The following is a 22,918-nucleotide window of genomic DNA, read 5'->3' as shown; positions in this document are numbered from 1 at the left end:
ATCCCGTACCTGCCTTCTCTCCATACCCCCTGATCCCCTTAGCCACAAGGGCCACATCTAACTCCCTCTTAAATATAGCCAATGAACTGGCCTCAACTACCCTCTGTGGCAGAGAGTTCCAGAGATTCACCACTCTCTGCGTGAAAAAAGTTCTTCTCATCTCGGTTTTAAAGGATTTCCCCTTTATCCTTAAGCTGTGACCCCTTGTCCTGGACTTCCCTAACATCGGGAACAATCTTCCTGCATCTAGCCTGTCAAACCCCTTAAGAATTTTGTAAGTTTCTATAAGATCCCCTCTCAATCTTCTAAATTCTAGAGAGTATAAAACCAAGTCTATCCAGTCTTTCTTCATAAGACAGTCCTGACATCCCAGGAATCAGTCTGGTGAACCGTCTCTGCACTCCCTCTATGGCAATAATGTCCTTCCTCAGATTTGGAGACCAAAAAACTGTACGCAATACTCCAGGTGTGGTCTCACCAAGACCCTGTACAACTGCAGTAGAACCTCTCTGCTCCTATACTCAAATCTATTATGAGTATTTCTCCTCTGCATTTACCAAGGAGAAAGACAGGAGGATGGAGGAAATTGGAGCAGTCACTGGAAGTGGCTTGAGAGCAGTCAGTGTTACGGTCACAGAGATGCTGAAGGTACTATCGTGTGTGAAGGTAGACAAATCTCCAGGGCCTGGTCAGATATCTGAGGACATTGTGGGAAACCAGAGAGGAAATTGCAGGAGCCCTGGTTGAAATTTAGTCGTCAAGAGTCAAGTCGAGTGTTTTATTGTCATGTGTCCCAGATAAGACAATGAAATTCTTACTTGGTGCAGCACAACAGAATATGTAAACATAGTACATAACGGAGAAGAAAACAAGTTCATGTTTCACATACTCAATAAATACCAAATATAGTGCAATAATAATAATAGTCTGTTGCAGTTCAGAGCTTATTTGGTGTTGTGTTTAGTCGCCTGATGGCTGTGGGGAAGAAGCTGTTCCTGAACCTGGACGTTACAGTTTTCAGGCTCCAGTACCTTCTTCCCGATGGCAGTGGTGAAATGAATGTGTGGCCAGGATGGTGTGGGTCTTTGATGATGTTGGGTGCCTTTTTTGGGGCGTGACTTCGATAGATCCCTTCGATGGTGGGGAGTTCAGAGCCGTTGATGGACTGGGCATTAGTCACAACTTTCTGCAGTCTTTTCCGCTCCTGGACGTTCAAGTTGCCGAACCAGGCCACGATGCAACCAGTCAGAATGCGCTCTACTGTACACCTGTAGAAGTTTAGGAGAATCCTCTTTGACATACTGAATCTCCGTAATCTTCTCAGGAAGTAGAGTCGCTGATGTGCCTTCTTTATAATTGCAGGAAAGATCTTCTGAAATATGTACGCCCAGGAATTTGAAGTTTTTGACGTCTCCACCATCGTCCCATTGATATGAACGGGACTGTGGGTCCTCATCCTTCCCCTACCAAAGTCCACAATCAGTTCCTTGGTCTTACTGATGTTGAGAGCCAGGTTATTGTGTTGGCACCATTTGGTCAATCGGTCGATCTCACCTTTACCCCGACTCATCATCATCTGTGATTCATCCAACAACAATTGTGTTGTCGGCGAACTTAATGATGGAGTTTGCACTATGACTGGCTACGCAGTCATGGGTATAGAGTGAGTAAATCAGGGGCTGAGCACGCAGCCTTGAGGTCCTCCCGTACTAATTGTTACTGACGATGAAGTGGTTCCTCCAATTCAAATAGACTGTGGTCTGTAGATGAGGAAGTCAAGGATTCAATTGCAGAGGGATGCACAGAGACCCAGTTCCGTGAGCGTGGTAACCAGCTTGGAGGGGATGATGGTATTAAATGCCGAGCTGTAGTCTATAAACAACAGCCTGACGCAAGTGTTTTTATTGTCCAAGTGGTCCAATGCGGAGTGGAGAGCCAGTGAAATTGCATCCTCCGTTGATCTGTTGTGGCGGGATGCTAACTGTAGTGGGTCAAGGAATACATCGAAGTCCCTCACCCTGAGCACTGGATCGCCCCAGGGTTGCATCCTCAGCCCCCTATTGTACTCCCTGTACACACATGACTGTGTGGCTAGGTTCAGCTCCAACTCAATAATTAAGTTTGCTGATGACACTGTGGTGGTGGGCCTGATCTCAGACAACGACGAGAAGGCCTACCGGGAGGAGGTGGCTGATCTAGCACTCTGGTGCCAGGATAACAGCCTCCTCTTGAACATCAAAAAAACGAAGGAGCTGATCATGGACTTTAGGAGGGCACATCATCCGAGGACGTACACTCCATTGAGTATAAATGGGGATCCTGTGGATGGGGTGAGTTGTTTTAAATATCTGGGAGTCCACATCTCTGAGGATATGACATGGACATCACACGCCTCAGCACTCGTGAGTAAGGCAAGGCAGCGCCTTTACCACCTCAGGCAATTGATGAAATTCAGAGTGTCTCCGAGGATCCTCCAGTGCTTCTACGCAGCGGCGGTGGAAAGCATCTTGTCCAGAAATATTACCATCTGGTTTGGGAATTGCTCTGCTCAGGACAAGAAGGCTCTGCAGAGAGTAGTGCGTTCGGCCGAACGCACTAAGGGAACTTCACTCGCCCCCCTGCAGGATCTATCTACATCAGGAGGTGCAACGTCAGAGCCAACAAAATCATGGGAGACCCCTTCCACCCATGCAATGGACTATTCCAGCTGCTACGGTCAGGCAAACGCCTCCATTGCCATGCGGTGAGAACGGAGAGGTTGAGAAGGAGTTTCTTCCCAGAGGCCATTCGGACTGTAAATCTCACCAGGGACTAACTTTACTGAACGTTTTTCCTTCCAATATTTAATATGTAAAAGAATATGTGTGTGTTTGTGATTGTGTTTATAGTTTGTTTGATTGTTTGTCCGTTTGTCTTTTTGCACAAAGTCCGCGAGCATTGCCACTTTTAATTTCACTGCACATCTCGTATGTGTATGTGACGAATAAACTTGACTTGACTTGACTTGTCGAGGTAGAAGTTGATATGCACCATTACCAACCTCTCAAAGCACTTCCTCACCGCAGACGTTAGTGCCACTGGCCGATAGTCATTGAGGCACGTCACCTCACTCTTCTTGGGCACTGGTATTATTGATATCCTCTTAAAGCAGGTGGGAACCTCAGACCTCAGAAGTGAGACGTTGAAAATGTCTGCAAAAACTCCCGCCAGTTGGTTTGTACAGGTTTTCAGAACTCGATCGGGTATATTATCAGGTCCAGGCGCTTTCCAAGTGTTCACCCCTCTGAAGTATCATCCGACGTCTGTGACTAATACCATGGGTCATCTTTAAATACAGGAGAGGTGCAGGAAGACTGGAGGGTGGCAAATGTTGTGCCTCTGTACAAGAAGGACTGCAGGGAAAATGCTGGTAGCTATAGGCCAAGTGAGCTAAACATCTGTATTTGGAAAGTTACTAGAAAGTATTCTGAGGGATAGGTTATACAGGCATTTGGATGGGTAATGGTTGATTAAGGACAGTAAGCATGGTTTTGTACGTTGGAGGTCGTGTCTCACAAATCTGATTACGTTTTTTGAAGACGTGACCAAAAAGGTCGATGAGGGCAGAGATGTAGATGTTGTGTACATGGACTTCAGTAAAGCATTCGACAGGGTTCCTCGTGGTAGGCTGATCTGGAAGGTTAGATCGCATGGGATCCAAGGAGAGATGGCTGAATGGATAGAAAATTGGCTTCATGGAAGGAAGGTTGAGGGCGATGGTGGCAGGTTGCTTCTCAGGATGGAGGTCTGTGACTAGTGGTGTACCTCGGGGTTCGGTGCTGGGCCCGTTACTGGTTGTCATCTATATCAATGATTTGGATGAGAATGTACACGGTAAGATAAGCAAGTTCGCTGATGATACAAAAGTGGGTGGTTTTGCGGATAGTGAAGATGGTTGTGAAAATTTGCGGCAGGATCTGGATCCTGGATCTGGGTCTTGGCCAAGTGGGCTGAGGAATGGTTGATGGAATTTAATACAGAAAAATGTGAGATGTTGCATTCTGGAAAATCTAACAAGGGCAGGACCGACACAGTGAATGGTGGGCCTCTGGGCAGTGTTGTAGAGCAGAGAGATCCAGGAGTGCAGGCGTATGGTTCCCGGAAGGTGGAATTACAGGTAGTTAAGGTGGTCAAAAAGGCTTTTGGCACATTGGCCTTCATCAGCCAGAGTGTTAAGTATAGAAGATGGGAGGTCATGTTGCAGTTGTATAAGATGTTGGCGCGGCCACATTTAGAATATTGTGCTCAGTTCTGGGCACCATGTTATAGGAAAGATGTTGTCAAGCTGGAAATGGTACAGAGAAGATTTATGAGGATGTTTAAGAAGGAACTGCAGATGCTGGAAAATCGAAGGTAGACAAAAGTGCTGGAGAAACTCAGCGGCTGCAGCAGCATCTATGGAGCGAAGGAAATAGGCAACGTTTCGGGCCTATGATGTTCTCCAGCATTTTTGTGTACCTTTACGAGGATGTTGCCAGGGTGTGAGCTATAGGCAGAGGTTGAGTAGGCTGGGACTCAAGAGATGATGAGGCAAGAGAATGAGGGGCAAACTTATAGAGGTGTATAAGATCATGAGAGGAATAGATCGGGTAGATGCACAGAGTCTCGTGCCCAGAACACAAAGGTTTAAGGTGAAGGGGAAAAGATTTAATAGGTATCTGAGATGTCACTTTTTCCACACAAAGGGTGGTGGATGTCTGGAACAAGCTGCCAGAGGAGGTAGTTGAGTCAGGGACTATACCAACGTTTAAGAAACAGTTAGACAGGTACATGGATAGGACAGGTTTAGAGGGATATGGACCAAACACAGGCAGGTGGCACTCTTGTAGCTGAGCCAGTATGGGCAAGTTGGGACAAAGGGCCTGTTTCCACAATGTATCGATATATCTAAATACCACATTGAAGAGACAGTCAAGAAAGCACACTAACACCTCTACTTCCGCAGAAGACTAAGGAGGTTCATCATGTCTCCAACAACTCTTATCCAGCTCTACAGAAAACATCCTACTGTGTAAGAAGGAACTGCAGATGCTGATTTACACCAAAGATAGACACAAAATGCTCAGCGGGTCAGGCAGTATCTGGGGAGAAAAGGAATAGGTGACCTTTAGGGCTTCATCAGACGAGCATCCGACTGGTTTGGTTTGGCAACAGCCCTGCCCAAGACGTCAAGAAATTGCAGAGTCGTGGACGTAGCCCAGTCTAGACACAAAGCAGCCCCCCTCCCTCCCCAATCGACTCCTACACTTCATGCTGCTTCAGGAAAGCAACCAACATAACAAAGGACTGTGTTCACCTTGGTCATTCTCTCTTTACCCAACTCCCGTCAGGCAGAAAATACAAAAGCTTGAAAGCACGTACTGGCGGATTTAGGTCTGGCTGCTTTCACGCTGTTACCAGACTACTCAATGGCCCTCCCATAAGTTAAGGCTGTAGTCCCGACCTCCCATCCTATCTTATTACAGCCCTTGGACTAAAAAACTAAATCAGCACTATCGCTTCAGCTGCAATGCTATAACACGGTAACACCTTCTGCACTCTGATATGTTGTACCATCTGTTAGGTTGATTGTACTCATGCATTGACAGGATAGCAAGCAAGATTTCCCACTGGATCCACACACAATAAGCCATTCTTAATGGTAGACAACAGTGCTGGAGAAACTCAGCGGTTGCAACAGCATCGAAGGAGCGAGGGAAATAGGCAACATTTCAGGCCAAAACCCTTCTTCAGACTGATAATGCTGCACCCACTGAGTTTATCCAGCACTTTTGTCTACCTTCGATTTTCAAGCCATTCTTAAAAGTAACAGTAGATATTTGATGACCAGCACAGGCTTGGTGGGCTGAAGGATTTGTTTCACACGATTAGCACTTACCAATTCTACGACCAGTACTGTGATCAATACCTGCAAGTTTCCTCCAAACTTACCCAATAATGAAAGGCCTGGTTAGAGTGGACGTGGAGAGGATGGTTCCCCTAGTGGGAGAGTCTAGGACCAGAGGCCATAGCCTTAGAATAAAAGGATGTCCTTTTAGGAGGAGAAAGTTCTTTAGTCAGAGGGTGGTGAATCTGTGGAATTCATTACCACAGAAGGCAGTGGAGGCCAAGTCAATGGATATTTTTAAGGTGGAGATTGACAGATTCTTTACTAGTACGGTTGTCAGTGGTTATGGGGAGAAGGCTGGAGAATGGGGTTGAGAGGGAAAGATAGATCAGCCATGATTGAATGGCAGAGTAGACTCGATGAGTTGTTGTCATTGATGCGTTGTTGTCATTGGGTCCAAGTCTTGGAATTCCCCATCTAACAGCACCATGGAAGAGCCTATAGGAAGACGACCATTGTTTAAGGTAGCGACACATCTACCGGATAAGTAGGAACAGGCAATAAATGTTTGCCTTGCCAATTATACCCAGATCCTCCAACTACCAACAATAATACACTTATAAAACAATATAAACACCCTGGGTCAATTTTCTGTTCCTGAAGGATGGTTGAGAGGTGACCTTGGGGAATGTTTAAAATTAAGGTGCCTTGAATAGTGCAAACATAATAGCCTTCAATGAATCAACAGAGAATTTAAAATATACATTATTAAACAGGGAGTGGTTTCAATGTGGAATATGATAACCAAAGAACCTGATTGAAATTAGAAACATAGAAAATTGGTGCAGGAGGAGGCCATTTGGCCCTTTGAGCCAGCACCGCCATTCATTGTGATCATGGCTGATCATCCCCAATCAATAACCCGTGCCTGCCTTCTCCCCATAACCCTCGACTCCACTAGCCCCGAGAGCTCTATCTAACGATCTCTTAAATCCACCCAGTGATTTGGCCTCCACTGCCCTCTGTGGCAGGGAATTCCATAAATTCACAACTCTCTGGGTGAAAAAGTTTTTTCTCACCTCAATTCAATTCAATTCAAAGCACTTTATTCGTCCCCGAGGGGCAATTTAAAAGGGCGCATTACAGTAGCTTTTTAAAAAGGGACACAATCAACAAACATAAGCAGCACACATACTGCACAATCAACGAGCACACGCATTCCAGACACAGTGCACAATCACACAACACACAAAGTGCATATAGAAGGTTATTTCATTTCATATGTTCATGAGTCAGTGATCAGCATTAAAAAGCTGGACAGCCCTGGGGATGAAGGTTGCCTTCCTCCTCTGTGTCCGGCAACCCAGACAACGGAGTCTGCGTCCTGAGGGGAGCCACTCAAACTCAGGAAACAGGATGTGAGAGGGGACCTGAAGAATCCTGCGTGTTAACTTTACAGACTGTTGGTCGCATAGGGCAGTGAGAGTTCGGACGGGCTGCTCAAAGATTTTTGAGCAGACCTTGAGCACATTTAACAGGCTGCTCAAGGTCTGCAGGGTGTTGTAGGGTGATGGAGTGGAACCAGCTAGTGAAAGAGAAGGTTATTACATTTTCAATGAATGGGTAGTAGAATGTGGTGAGAATGTCTTTGTTCATCCCAAATGACTTCAGCTTCCTGAGTAGATATTGTCTCTGATGGCACTTTTTAAGGATTTCCTCTATGTTAGTCTTCAATGACCTCCCCTTTATTCTAAGACTGTGGCCCCTGGTTCTGGACTCGCCCAACATTGGGAACATTTTTCCAGCATCGAGCTTGTCCAGTCCTTTTATAATTTTACATGTTTTTATAGGATCCCCCTCATCCTTCTAAATTCCAGTGAATACAAGCCTAGTCTTTTCAATCTTTCCTCATATGACAGTCCCGCCATCCCAGGGATCAATCTCATGAACCTACGCTGCACTGCCTGGATCCATTTATAGTAAATTTGGATCCATCTATGGCAAGTTTAGATACATACACAAGGTAGAAAGAGATAAAATTATGCCAAAAGAGTTAGGCAAGATAGGATACATGGACACAGACAGGTTGGGTCCAATTGCTAACTTCTATGTGACACATTCTTATGCACTTTGCAGTTCACATTGCTCGAGTTAGTGTGGAAACAGGCTATTCGGCCCAACTTGCCCACACCAACCAACATGTCCCATCTACACTTGTCCCACCTACCTGCGTTTGGCCCATACACCGCTATACCTGTCCTATCCATGTACCTGTCTAATTGCTTCTTAAATTTTGCAATAATTCCAGCCTCAACTACTTCCTCCGGAACCTCGTTCCATACACCCACCACCCTTTTGTGAAAAAGTTACCCCTCAGATTCCTATAAAACCTTTTCCCCTTCACTTTAAACTTATGGCCTCTGGTTCTAGATCCCCCCCAACTCTGGGCAAGAGACTGTGCGAATCTACCCAATCTATTCCTCTCATGCTTTTATACACCTCTACAAGGTCACCCCTCATCCTAGTGCATTCCAGGAAATAGTGTCCCAATCTACTCAACCTCTTGCTATAGCTTAGATCCTCGAGTCCCGGTAACATCCTTGTAAATTTTCTCTGTACCCTTTCCAACTTGACTACATCTTTCCTATAACATGGCGCTCAGACCTGAACACAATACTCTGTGTTACTGAACATTAAGTTAACAACAATACTTTAGCCCAGCATCTTCCATGAATGAATCAGTTTGAGTTTATTGTCACGTGCGCCGAGGTACAGTGAAAAGCTGTTTGTTGTGTGCTAACCAGTCAGCAGAAAGACAAGACATGGTTACAATCGATGCCATTTACAGTGTACATGAGAAGCAGTGAGAGTCCAGATGGAAAAATGATTTCACTTTAATTAACAGAATCGGATATTTGGTCAGCATCACAAATAAATGGGTTAGCGAGAAGAATACAAAATAAATCAGAAAATTATAACCCAAACAAAGTTTAGATTCTATTGCCACACGCCTAAAACAACATTCTTGCCACTTTTTAACAATCTTATACATGTAAGTGAGGTGCATCAATCGGAAAAAAGATCCCAGCTCCATAACGATTCAATCTTTGCGCAGCGTACAAACATATTGCTTCAACTTTACTCACTGTTGCATTGGTCACAGGCATAAATTTTCCCTTCCAAAGCCTCTGTCTCAGTGAATTTTGCCAACATTTCCGTCAACAAGCAAGGATATGGGGAAGCATCTTCTTTTCCATTGCAGTGGTATCGCTCGGGAAATTCTAGAGAAAGGTCCCAGAAGGATTCAATTGTGTTGGATTTGTTGTCGCAGGTAAGGCAAGTAACCTGTTTCAAAGGATACGAGTCAATTACATAATTGGTGATTTCAACCCTCATTCCCACTTTATCCTTCATGTAAAAGAGGATCCCAATTAGACAGTAACAGATTTGTTTCAGCAGAAATCTGGTAGTAGCTTAATTATATCGAGCATTACAGTGAGGCTGGCTAATGTAAAGTATAGAAAATGGCACAAAAGGGTAAAAGAAGTTACTTGCAATAATGACACCATTCCCAGTTTTGAAAATGTGTAATAAATTGACATTAATAATTTTAATATTTTCTCAGATTTTATGGGCCAATCGCATTGAGAACGCTTGAATAGTAAAAGGTTGTGGGTTTTATTGAAACAAAGAATGTGCTGTTCGGTAGATAGTCATTTCTAACATCCTGCTGCATGTTACTTGGAAGCAAACGCAAGCAACTACAGGACTAGAGAGGTCACGTTAAGCACTTCAATAGGCAGTGGTGCATACGATACCTGTCGAAACACCACAGAATGGGCTAACCAATAATGCCAATCACATAAACAGAACACTGCAAACTACTGTAGGGGCACTGACTTGACAGCCACTTGGATTCAGTTGGAGCCTGTAGTTAACCTGACATGTAGAACAGTGAGTGGCAGGCTATAAAAAGCACACACCCCTTCCAGCACATGAAGAGAATCATCTGCACCATTAGTCATTATGCTGCCAACGGCTGCACAAAATAAATGACACCCACTTTCAAATTGATTTCACTGGTTTTCTTCACCCACTGCTTCCACAAGTACACAGAGTCCTGCTACTTGCAAATTTTAACATAAACAAAGGGCAGATAGAGTGCAGAATTACAAAGATCCATTAGGTGTTCCAGCCTTACAATGATAGCATCGTTTCATTTTCCTCTCCAAACAACTAAAATGATTTCATGAGATACCATCATGTAATTTATAGAAATGCTTGTATTTTCCGCTTAAAAGAACCTCAGAAAAATACCTCAGTAAAGCTTTTCACAGTTCCTCAGTACACGTGACAATAAACAAAACTAAATTGAAGTCCCAATACAAGTATTGCATCATTTCTAATGGATCCTTTTAAAACAGGATATTTTCAAGCTTGCGCACATATTGGTGCTCCACTCCCCTTCCTGCTGGACATATACAAGAAGAGATGCATCAACAGAGCCATCTCCATCATCAAAGACCCTTACCACCCATCGCATGACTTTTTCACCATCCTCCCATCTGGGAAGAGGTACAGGAGCATTAGCTGCAAAACCAGCAGGATGCTCCTCAGCTTCTTCCCACAGGCTATAAGACTGTTAAATGAACTTTCCCCCCTGCCAAGTATCGCGCACAAACACCCCACACTACAGCAGAGCCACTGTTGTGCCGCTGCCGGTCGGAACGGCTGTTGAATGTTATTGAATGTTATTAGAGGGTTAAATTGTTCATGACATGTATTTTAATTTTAATTGCTATTTATTTTGTAACGAAAACTGAATGGACACTGGTTGAGAAACGTTTTTTTGTTTCCTCTGAGTATGCGAATACTCAGGAAATGACAATAAAGATTTACAATTACAAAACTAATGCTCACCACTGGTCCTCTGACAAATTGCAGCACCGTTACATTTGAAGTGGTTGTGAATGGCTTTTAGAGTTACTAATCCACCATCATATGGCCGAAACACAAGTTTTACAAATTGCCCATTGTATATAATAAAAGCCTCAGCAAATACAAGTTTACAAATGATAGGGGTATTAGAAGTAGGGGTATGCAACTTTCCCAATACAGGCAATCCCTGGGTTTACATAGGGTTCCATTCCCAAGAACTGCCCGTAAATCAATTTTTCTGCAAATCAGAATAGTGCAATTTCAATGAGAGTCGATTAACACAAACAATTATTTATTATCGTTACGTTTAGTTTACAGATACAGCGCAGAAACAGGTCGTTTAAGAGGGAATTGCAGATGCTGGAGAATCGAAGGTTACACAAAAAAGCTGGAGAAACTCAGCGGGTGCAGCAGCATCTATGGAGCGAAGGAAATAGGCAGAAACAGGTCCGCCAGCCCACCAAGTCCATGCCAACAACAATCCCCGTACACTAACACTATCCTACACACACTGATCATGCAAAAGTGGGTGGTTTTGCAGATAATGAAGATGGTTTTGATAGATTCTGCAGGATCTAGATCGATTGGCCAGGTGGACTGAGGAATGGTTTGAAATTTAAAACAAAAAATGTGAGGCGTTACATTTTGGGACGTCTAACAAGGGCAGGACCTACACAATGAATGGTAGGCCTCTGGAGAGTGTTGTAGAGCAGAGAGATATAGGAGTGCAGGTGCATGGTTCCTTGAAGGTCGGGTCGCAGGTAGATAAGGTGGTCAAAAAGGCACATTGGCCTTCATCAGTCAGAGTGTTGAGTATAGAAGTTGGGAGGTCATGTTGCAGCTGTATAAGACGTTGGTGAGACTACATTTAGAGTATTGTGTTCATTTCTGGGCACCGTGTTATAGGAAAGATATTGTCAAGCTTGAAAGCATTCAGAGAAGATTTACGTGGATATTGCCAGGATTAGAGGGTCCAAATTATGGAGAGAGATGGAGTAGGCTGCGTCTATTCCTTGGAGCACAGGAGGATGAGGGGTGATCTTATAGAGATGTATAAAATCATGAGAGGAATAGATTCACAGAATCTCTTGCCCAGAGTAGGGGAATCGAGGACCAGAGCTCATAGGTTTAAGGTGAAGGGGAAAAGATTTAATAGGAATCTGAGTAGTAACTTTTTCACACAATGGGTGGTGGGTATATGGAACAAGCTGCCAGAGGCAGTAGTTGAGGCTGGGACTATCACAACTTTTAAGAAACAGTTAGACAGCTACATGGATAGGACAGGTTTGGAGGGATATGGAACAAGCGCAGGCAGGTGGGATTAGTTTAGTTTAGAGATACAGCACGGAAACAGGTCCTTCAGCCCACTGGGTCCTCTCCGACCAGCGATCTCCGCACATTAACACTATCCTACATCCACTAGGGACAATTTTTTAATTTACCAAGCCAATTAACCTACAAACCTGTACGTCTTTGGAGTGTGAGAGGAAACCGAAGATCTCGGAGAAAACCCACGTGGTCACGGGGAGAAGGTACAAACTCCGTACAGACAAGAGATCGAACTCGAGTGTCCGGCGCTGTAAGGCAGCACCTTTATCGCTGCGCCTGTGTCGTTATAATGGTACAGAATCAGAATTATTACCGATCAAAGATATTCTGAGGTTCCCCATGAGATAGATGAGGTTCAGGACTGCTCTCTGGTTGCGGCAGGATAGTTCAGTTGTCTGATAACAGCCGGGAAAAAACTGTCTCGGAATCTGGAGGTGGGCTTTTTCCACACTTCTACACCTCGTCCTCGATTATGCTGCTGCCCGTGCCAAGGCAGCGTGAGGTACAAATGGAGTCAATGGAAGGGAGGTTAGTTTGTGTGAAGGTCTGGGCTGCGACCACAATTCGCTGCAATTTCTTGCTGTCTTGGATGTTGCTGTTAACAAAGTTTAAGGCACGGGATGGGAAATTTAGGAGATTTGATGAATTTTTTACCCGGAATGCGGTTGTAATCTAGAATATGCTGCCTGCGGGAATGGCGAGGGCAGGTATGCTTATAACATTTTAAATGTATTTACACGAGCATCTGAAATACATGGCACAGAAAGCTATGGGCTGAGTGCTGGATCAGCATGGATAGGCATCTGCAGTTGGCACATGGTGCATCTGTTTCCGTGCTGTTTGCCTTCATGACTATGTGAATAAATGTTCGCCGAGCCCTTTGAACAGTTTAGTGCACGCCTTCCACATTCCAAAGGTTAACTGTAAATTACCCAGAGCTTGTGAAGCAAGTGGTAAAGTAGAGTCATAGCATTATGGAGCACACAAACAGGGCCTTTGCCCAGCCCTGTCCGTGGTGGCCAAGTTACCCATCTGAGCCAGTCACACGTGCCTGTCACTAGTCAAGTCATTTTTATTTCTATAGCACATTTAAAAAACAACTCTCGTTGACCAAAGTGCTTTACATTGGTGGAGGTACTAACGTTATACAACAGTGGTTCATAGATTAAGTACATACATCGCTACATACGTATAGCCCTCCCTCAGAGAACGTCAAGAAAGGCTTGAGAGTAATGATGTGTTTTAAGTCTCGACTTAAAGGAGTCGATGGAGGAGGGCAGTTCTGATGGGAAGAGGGATGCTGTTTCACAGTCTAGGAGCTGCAACCACAAAGGTCGCCCCTGAGCTTATGCCTAGACCGCGGGATGTTCAGTAACCCCAAGTCGGCCGATCTGAGGGACCTGGAGGTGGTGTGGTGGGTAAGTAGACTTTTGATGTAGGTGGGGGCAAGCTTTTTCACCCTCTGAGTGAAAAAGCTAACCCTCGTGTCCCTGTTAAATCTTTCCCCTCTCCGCTTAAACCTGTGCCTTCTAATTTTAGGCTCCATGAAGCCTCGAGAAAAAAAACTGACCTTTCATCTTACCCAAGCCCACTCACAACTTTATATTACCCCATGAAGGTATATTGGGTCTTCTAAAGGTATATATTGCATTTACCTCCAGAAGATACAGCCTATCTAGCTTCTCCTTATAACTTAAACATTCCAGAACTGATAGCATCCTCCTTAATCATTTTTGGGTCCATTCCAGTTTAATGGCATTTTTCAAATAGCAGAGTGACCAGCACTTTACACAACATTCCATATGTTGCCTTACAATGATAATATGACGTCCCAACTCCTGTAGTCTATACCCTGACCGATGAAGGCAAGCATGCCAAACTTGGCATGAGTGGAAAACTAGTGGGAGAGTCTAGGACCACAGGCCTTAGCCTCAGAGTAAAAGGACGTACCTTTAGACAGAAGATGAGAAGGAATTTCTTGTCTGAGGGCGGTGCATCTGTGGCTTTCATGGCCAAGACAGCTGACGGGGCAGACGTGATGGGCCGAATGGCCTACTGCTGACACACGCACGCACGCACACACACACACACACACCCAAACACCCACCCACCCAAACACCCACCCACCCAAACACACGGCGGAGAATGGCAGAGTAGACTTGATGGGCCGTATGGCCTAATGCTGCCCCCTGAACTTATGAACACACACGCGCACACACGCACGCACACACATCTACCACCACCTGTGTTTTCTAACTTCAAGTAAATTTTGTATCCATTTGACCAGTTTATCAAGAATCCCATGAGATCCAACCTTTCAATCAAGATCTTGTCAAAACCGTTGCTCAAAGTCTACGTCGACTACTGCACGGCCCTCAATCGTGCTGGTTACCTCTTCTAAACAACCTAACCAAATTTGTAAAAGACACTTTCCCACACACAAAGCCAAGCTGATTGTCCCTACTCAGTCCTTGCCGTTCCAAATACACCTGGATCCTGTCTCTTAAAATCCCCTTAAGTAACCTGCCCAACTAAGGCATTACATTCTCTGGTCTGTATTTCCCTGGTTTGTCCTTGTATCCTTTCTTAAATAAAGGCATGACATTTGCCATTCTCCACTCTTTTGTGGATTACAATAATGCAAATATATTTGCCAGTGCTTCAGCAATTTCTATTCTGCTTTCCCAATGTTCCAGGATACACTTGGCCAGGCCCCAGGAGTTTAGCCAGCTTATGTACTTTAAAGCTGTCAACACCTCCTCCACTACCACATCACTACTCTCTTCCGTGACTTCCCTACCTTCTCCAAATTCAGAATCTCGGAATACTTAAAAGGGAATGTGGGGAATATAAAATGGGATTGGTACTTGACAGTTGGCACAGATATCATGGGTCAAACAGACAGTTTCTGTGCTGTCATTGTAACTGTTGCCATAATTCCTATCTGATCAAGTCAAGAGAGTTTATTGTCATGTGTCCCTGATAGGACAATGACATTCTTGCTTGCTGCAGCTAAACAGGATATTGTAGTCAAAAATACAGATCAGATCAATGTGTCCATATACCATAGAATATATATATATACACACATCAATAAACAGATAAAGAGCAATAGGCTGTTTTTGTTTAGAGTTTGTTTGAAGTTGTGTTTAATAGTCTGGGCTGTGGGGAAGCAGCTATTCCTGAACCTGGATGTTCTACCTGATGGCAGCGGAGAGATGAGTGGCCAGGATGGTGTGGGTCCTTGACGATGCTAGCAGCCTTTTTGTGGCAGCGACTGCAATAGATCCCCTAGGTGGTAGGGAGGTCAGAGTCAATGATGGACTGGGCAGTGTTTACAACTTTTTGCAGCGTTTTCTGCTCCTGGACGCTCAGGTTGCCGAACCAAGCCATGATGCAACCGGTCAGCATGCTCTCTACTGTGCACCTGTAGAAGTTCAAGAGAGTCCTCCTTGACAAACCGACTCTCCGTAATCTTCTCAGGAAGTAGAGGCACTGATGTGCTTTCTTTATGATTGCATCGTGTTCTGGGACCAGGGGAGATCTTTGGAAATATGCACGCCCAGGAATTTGAAGTTCTTGACCCTTTCCATCATCGACCCGTTGATATAAACAGGATTGTGGGTCCCCATTCTACCCATTCAGAAGTCCACAATCAGTTCCTTGGTTTTGCTGGTGTTAAGAGCCAGGATATTGTGCTGGCACCATTTGCTCAATCGGTCGATCTCACTTCTATACTCTGACTCGTCCCCATCAGTGATACGTTCCACAACAGTGGTGTCGTCAGCGAACTTGATGATGGAGTTCGCACTATGTCTGGCTACGCAGTCATGAGTATGGAGCGAGTACAGCACCTGCTAATATTAATTTAAATGTCCCAAAATGCCTGCCTAGCAGTAGTTGATTTGTCCACCATCATCCGAGGTGGTGAAAAACGATTCTCTGGACTCTTTAGTTTACAAGATGAAATGTAAGAATGAAGACTGAACCCAGTGGAGTTATGTTCAGCCAGTCTTATATACATCATCTCCAACAAATGCATAAAAGCATAAAAAGAGTATAATTTGGTTCCAATTTTCTAAATTCTTGCTTTTAAATTTGTAAAAATCTATGCATCAGTACCAGACAGTTATGATATACAGTTTATGTTATTAGTTTGTTGTCAGATCCTTTTAAACCTAAATATAAAGCATTTGTTGGAGATTAAAGCAAAACACAAAAAAAAGGTCTGAAAAACGGTCTCGACCCGAAATGTCACCTTTTCCTCGTCTCCAGAGATGCTGCCTGACCCGCTGAGTTACTCCAGCATTGTGTGTCTGATTCAAGAAACAGACCCAGAACAAAAGTACTTGACTGCTCATGTTGGTCAATTTAATTTCTCTTGGGTTGCAAATCAGAATCCAGGTGGTGATATATCAGCCTATTAAACCCTTTCAGTCCAGCAGGGTTAAGCCGCCACTTGTAGAAGTAAATGTCACAGCCAAAGGGATTGTTTGGCACACATTGTAACTTCCCACACTATTTACCCAAGCTGCGGTAAGTTCAAGAGCATTAAAATGAATGTTGGTAGCAGACGTTAGCCCCAGTGTTTGATACAAGATCAACACATGATCAATACGAGGCTGCACAGTGGCACAGCGGTAGAGACCTGGGTTCGATCCTGACTATGGGCGCTGTCTGTACAAAGTTTGTACGTTCTCCCTGTGACCTGCATGGGTTTTCTCCGGGTGCCCTGTTTTCTGCCCACACTCCAAAGACGTACAGGTTTGTAGGTTAATTGGCTTGGTATAAATGCAAATTGTCCCTAGAGTGTAAATGATAGTTTTAATGTGTGGGGGTCACTAGTCGGTGAGTACTCGGTAGGCCGAAGGGCTTGTTTCCACACAGCATCTCTAAACTAAATTAAAAAACTATAGGTGGAAGTTTAGATATGTACAATGAAATACAGATTAGCTAAATCCTGTAAACCAGCCCTGATCTTTGCATTTCCAGTGAATTTATCATCAAGAGTACTATCCCCAAATCAATGCATACAAGACAGAATTTTAGATCAACAGAAAGCAGTTTCCTCAGACACAGTACCTTCTGCTGAGAAATGCCCAGATCAAAGTGTCAAATACAAGGTAATATTCACAAACTCACCCATGCAGGGACTCAGGAGACTGGCAAATGAAGTGGTACATGTGCACATTTCATATCTGTCACATCATAGTTCCTGTCACACAAAGGAGAGCATTTCTTGCAGTTTAAACTTTCTCCATTTAAAAAAATGTTTAAAGCCAGTCACCTGAAACATACAGAAAACCCTGCTAACAAAAGTTCCCCATTATCACTGGAATCAACTTCAGTTAAAGTAATCACAAAAAACAAAATAATCTATATGTTTTAGTGGGATTTAGATTTAAAACGTGGAAGTCTTGTTTCTTGAGGGAACTGTTCTATATTTAAGAGGGGGTTAGATGTGGCCCTTGTGGCGAAAGGGATCAGGGGGTATGGAGAGAAGGCAGGGATGGGATACTGAGTTGGATGATCAGCCATGATCATATCGAATGGCGGTGCAGGTTTGAAGGGCCAAATGGCCTACTCCTGCACCTATTTTCTATGTTTCTCTGTTCTATGTGGCTGCAGACAATATGATCCATGCAGAAAATAGGAAACTTGGCCAACTGAAAGAATTTGCAGCATTGGATAGAGCAATAGGTTTACACTACAGCCCATACTGAGTGTATTCAGTAGGCGGAAGGGTCTGTGAGTTTGCCTTGCATTTCAATTTCACACCTAGCCTTGTATCTCACCTGTCTTCCCCACCTTGTTTTCCATGCCAATCTCCTTAACATCCAAAGCAAAATGATAGCCCAAATTCATGTTAACTTAAGTAGAGAATCCTAAAGAAAAAAATCACAACTCTTGTGCAAAAGAAATGTCTCTCGTCTTCATCCCAAATGGCTAATTCCCAATCCTGAGGCAGCCCTCCCCAGAATTGACAGCTGGAGGAAGCAGCATTTTGCCATCCATCCCGTTAACGACTCTAAATAGCTCATTTCTCAATGAGCTTAACAAAGAGTCTACTAAATATTCAAGAACAATTTATCTTGCTCTCCCCACAGCAATCAATCTGGCAGGTCCAGGATATGGCAACTCCAAGGCACACATCCTCACACCACTTCAATTGATCTCACCAAAGCCCTATACAGTAGAAAGATCTTGCATTGTTTGTACTCAAATCACTATTTGTCTTCCAAAATGTTTGTCTTCGTGGCAAGTTTACTTTCATCATTTCATGAATCAATCCCACCACTTCTCACTCTACTCTACTCTACTCATACAGCATGGAAACAAGTCCTTCAGCCCATCGTTGCCACGCTGACCAACATGTCCCATCACACTAGTTCCACCTGCCTACGTTTGATCCATAACCTCTAAACCTATCCTATACATATAGGACATTTCCTGTCCAAATGTCTTTTAAAAGTTGTGTTAGTACCTGCATCAACTATCTCCTCTGGCAGCACATTCCATATACCTGCCACCCTTTGTGTAAAAGAGTTGCCCCTCAGGTTCCTATTAAATCTTCCCCCTCCCTCAACGTAAACCTATGACCTCTAGTTCTTGATTCCCCTACTCTGAGTAAAGGACTGTGCATTTGCTGAATCTATTCATCTCATGCACCTCTTCAAGATCATCCCTCATCGTTTTGCACTCCAAGAAATAAAGTCCTAACCTGCTCAACCTCTCCCTAAAGCACTGGCCCTCAAGTCCTGGCAACATTCTCATAAATCTTCTCTGCAAACTTACCAACTTAATAGCATTCTTCTTATTACAGGTTGGCCAAAACTGAACAATGACTCCAAAAGGTGGTCTCACTAACATTTGGAACAACTGTAGCATAATGTCTCAATTTTAACACTCAATACTCTGTAACGGAGGAAGGCCAATGTGCCAAAAACTTTCTTGACCATCCTATCTTCCTATGACACCACTTTCAAGAAACTATGTACCTGCATTCCTAGATCCCTCTGCTCTACATCACTCCTCATAGCCCAACCATCCAATCTGTAGGCCCCGCCCAGGTTTGACTTTGCAAAGAGCAACACCACGCACTCTATACCAACATTTCTTCCTTGCAATTTACAGCATCTACTTTAATTCTTCCGACCGAGGTGCACATTTTCACATTCTTTCTTTATTTCCCATCTGTCATCTATTCCTGTCCATTTGCTTAACCTGACGATGAATCTTTGCAAAACTTGACATTCTCCTTGCTTTCTTATGCCCCTGTCCCACTTAGGAAACCTGAACAGAAACCTCTGGAGACTTTGCGCCCCACCCAAGGTTTCCGTGTGGTTCCCGGAGGTTGCAGGTGGTTGCCGGAAGCAGGGTAAGGAGACTGACAAAAACCTCCGGGAACCGCACGGAAACCTTGGGTGGGGCGCAAAGTCTCCAGAGGTTTCCGTTCAGGTTTCCCAAGTGGGACAAGGGCATTACATACAAATTAACTTATCAGCACAAAACATGAACATACACCCTACATTCTCATCCAACATATTATTAGAAGTAGCAAATAGCTGACAATGTCACAATCCCACTAATAATAGTCAACAATTTGACAAGATTTAGTTCATATTTTAAGTGGCAACCTTTTCTATGCATCTTATAAACACCCACTTAGAAATTCCAGTTACCCCATATGTTTACCTCCTTTACTGGCCCTTTGGTCGGGAGACAAAGCCTACCTAGCCATGTGGTCAGCTGGATAGAGCTGGCTGGAACCAGCTCAAACAGAGCTGTAGGCTCTTGTGATCAAAAGTAATCCCAGGGGCTTTACTACAACCATCCCATTACTCTCCAGACTGGAACAAACAGGATGTACTAAAGGAAATGAGGGCATTAGCTGCATATATGATATAATAAAACTGCAAGATGTGTGTATGATCACCCATATGGCCAAAATATGTTGAACATATAGCAAGTGACCCACTAATGGTGTTAGACAAATTAATGATTCTACTTAAACATATATATTTACAGACAAGGAAGCTAATGTTTGCACTGTATTTTGGAGAGCATTTTTGTCCTTGGACGATTGACTCCCCTGGTAGCTATCTTGTAATGAGATTTTCCCAAAGAGTCCCGGACTCCACATGGATCACTTATCTCCTTCATATCTTACACTGGAATTCTGTGATTGTATTCATTAAGGAGAATAGGAATTTCCTCTTTAACAATAAATTCCAGCATAACGACAATTGATATCAATCTAATTAATCTTCAGCTTCCTACTTGCTTTAAATATATTCCTTAAGATGCAGTATTGTAGTTGCTACCTTCCAATCTGCCATGGGTGCAGTCTATATAGTTTGTATGTTCGCCCTGTGACCTGTGTGAGTTTTCTCCAGGAATTGCTGTTCCCTCCCACACTTCAAAGATGTATAGGTTTGTAGGTTATTTGGCTTGGTATAATTGTAAATTGTCCCTAATGTGTGTAGAATAGTGTTAGTGTGTGGGGATCTCTGCTCAGTGCAGACTCGGTGGGTCAAAGGGCCTGCTTCCATGATGTATCTTCAAACTAAACTGTTGGAATAGGAAAGCATGTTAAAACATTCTCAATTAGTCCACACGCTAAGAAAAAAATGTAGTCATTTGAATGTTTGACGCAATCCTTCTTTCTTTAAATATATTATTTAATCAACTTTATCAACATTTTTCAAGTGTTAGGTTAAAAAATTCTGCAGACGTCTAAACACTCTAAACCCTGCAGACCTGCCAAGTGCATCAACCTTCCTATTCTACGGCAGCCAAAGTTTAAACATTGGATAACAAAAAGATTGCATTTCCATTCATTTTTAAATGTTGCTTGCTGTGACTTGACCAGGCACAAATTTGAAGATGAATCATTGACACTTTTATAATTACAATTCTACTTAAACCAGTCTAACCAGGATTGCTAATGAGCCAAATGTTATTAACTGGTCCAAAACAGCTTCAAGCACATCACTGTTCAAATCCATTTGACTCAAGTATCTGACTTGCTTTATTTTAACATACTTTCTCAGCATGAAACCCATGAAGTGCTGAAGAAATCACACTTAATGTTATACATGGCCCTTATTTTCACATTTTTCTACAAGGGTTCTCTGTTCCAAAACGAGTTTAATGCGGAAGCAGATCTTTTGGCCCAATAGGTTCATGCCGACCAGTGACACTACAGTGACCAGGCACACTAACACACCTCCTACACACTAGGGACAATTTTCACAATTTTACCAAGCCAATTAATTAACGTACAAACTTGCACGTCCTTGGAGAATGGGAGGAAACTGCAGAAATCCCACATTGGTCACGAGGAGAACATACAAACTCCGTACAGACAGCACCCGCGGTCAGTATTGAACCTGGGTCTCTGGCTCTGTAAGGCAGCATCTATACCGCTGCGCCATCGTGCCGCCCTTTTTCAACATCCTAATTTCAGAAGATTATTCTAGCAATTAAAAAAAGAAAACAGAAACCAATGCCATACACAACCTGCAAGAAGCGGAAACAAAAATAAAATAAAATTATGATTGGGTAATATGGTTCCCATGGGATAAATTGACAATTTCACTAGTGTCAATAAGAAGTTTGGAAAGGATTAGATAAAACAGCAGTGTACAACCACAAAATAAATTAACTACATTCGGCCAAAAATCGTCTGAATTGATAAGCATCAAATAAATCATAGCGACCAGCACAAAGTACATTATTACGATACATTATGCTTCCAGTTTTAATAGCTTAGGATTTTTAGTGTCTGGACCATCACATGGACAATTGTCCAGAACCCCATCTTGGAATCACACCTCCACATTAATTTTACATAGATCATATTCTATGTAGTACTTTTTTTGTGCCAGAAACAGTGACTGCCAAAACCAATGGTACATAATCTTTATCTTATCCTCTGCCTACTCGAGAGAATTATCATTATCCCTCAAAATGCTTTTCCTCATCCCCACTGGATGGGAATTTCCTCACTTACTTTCACTCCTACCCATTCCACCTGAGCCACAGAAATTCTTATAAAGGCTTTGTTTTATTTTCCATGATGCCCGAGAGAGCCGATAGCTTATCCACTGCCTCCCATTTTTCACGATGTCCCGTTAGTATCACAAAATGTCAACTTGGACATACCAACAAAATAGTCTTTCCTTAGTTCCACTTCTCTCCAAATTGGTTTCACCAAATTAGAAAGACCAAAGCCATTACCCTTGGAGCCTCTCACAAACTGTGGTCCCCAGCTAGGGCAATAGCCATGATGGCATCCAAAGATCCCAAGATATGCTTTAACCCTGCTTTTTGACCAATGTATTATGACTGTACAGCACCCTGAGTTTTATATTAGACTAGACCAAGTGCAGACCCATTGGGTTTGTTCCTCCAATGCGCGGTTGCGGGCGGCATGCGGCATCACACACCCCCACTAACTGTCCCCTCCTCCCGCACTCATGCTAATTACCCCCCTTAATATTATATTAATATTATTAATTTGCTCCTTTTACCCCATAACCGCCCTATCCACTGACGCATAGCCCCCAACTCGCAGGCGTGTCTAGAGAGGGCGCGGGGGGGGGGGGGGGGGGGGGGTAGAGAGTGAGGGCAGAGAGGAATGGGGGGGGAGAGAGAGAGGGGCAGAGACAGAAGGGCAAGAGACAGAGGGAGAGAGGGGGTGGAGGAGGGAGGGAGGGAGGGTGGGGGGAGGGAGGGGGGAGGGGGAGGGGAGAGAGGGGAGAGAGATGGGAGAGAGAGAGA

The 22,918-nt window shown here is 43.7% G+C and overlaps 1 protein-coding gene across 2 annotated transcripts in view; it reads right to left on the bottom strand.

Moving 5' to 3' along the window:
• The window catches only part of usp44 (ubiquitin specific peptidase 44), a 57,236-nt gene that overhangs the window by 13,720 nt on the left and 20,598 nt on the right, over positions 1-22,918 (bottom strand). For both annotated transcript variants that reach the window (XM_055652773.1, XM_055652774.1), the window contains one exon: positions 9,013-9,211. In XM_055652773.1, the coding sequence (XP_055508748.1) occupies positions 9,013-9,211 (199 nt within the window). The remainder of the gene's footprint in view (positions 1-9,012; positions 9,212-22,918) is intronic.

This window comes from Leucoraja erinacea, chromosome 22, assembly GCF_028641065.1.
Source record: "Leucoraja erinacea ecotype New England chromosome 22, Leri_hhj_1, whole genome shotgun sequence".
In the NCBI taxonomy this organism is placed as follows: domain Eukaryota; kingdom Metazoa; phylum Chordata; class Chondrichthyes; order Rajiformes; family Rajidae; genus Leucoraja; species Leucoraja erinaceus.
This window is presented reverse-complemented; position numbering and strand designations above follow the sequence as displayed.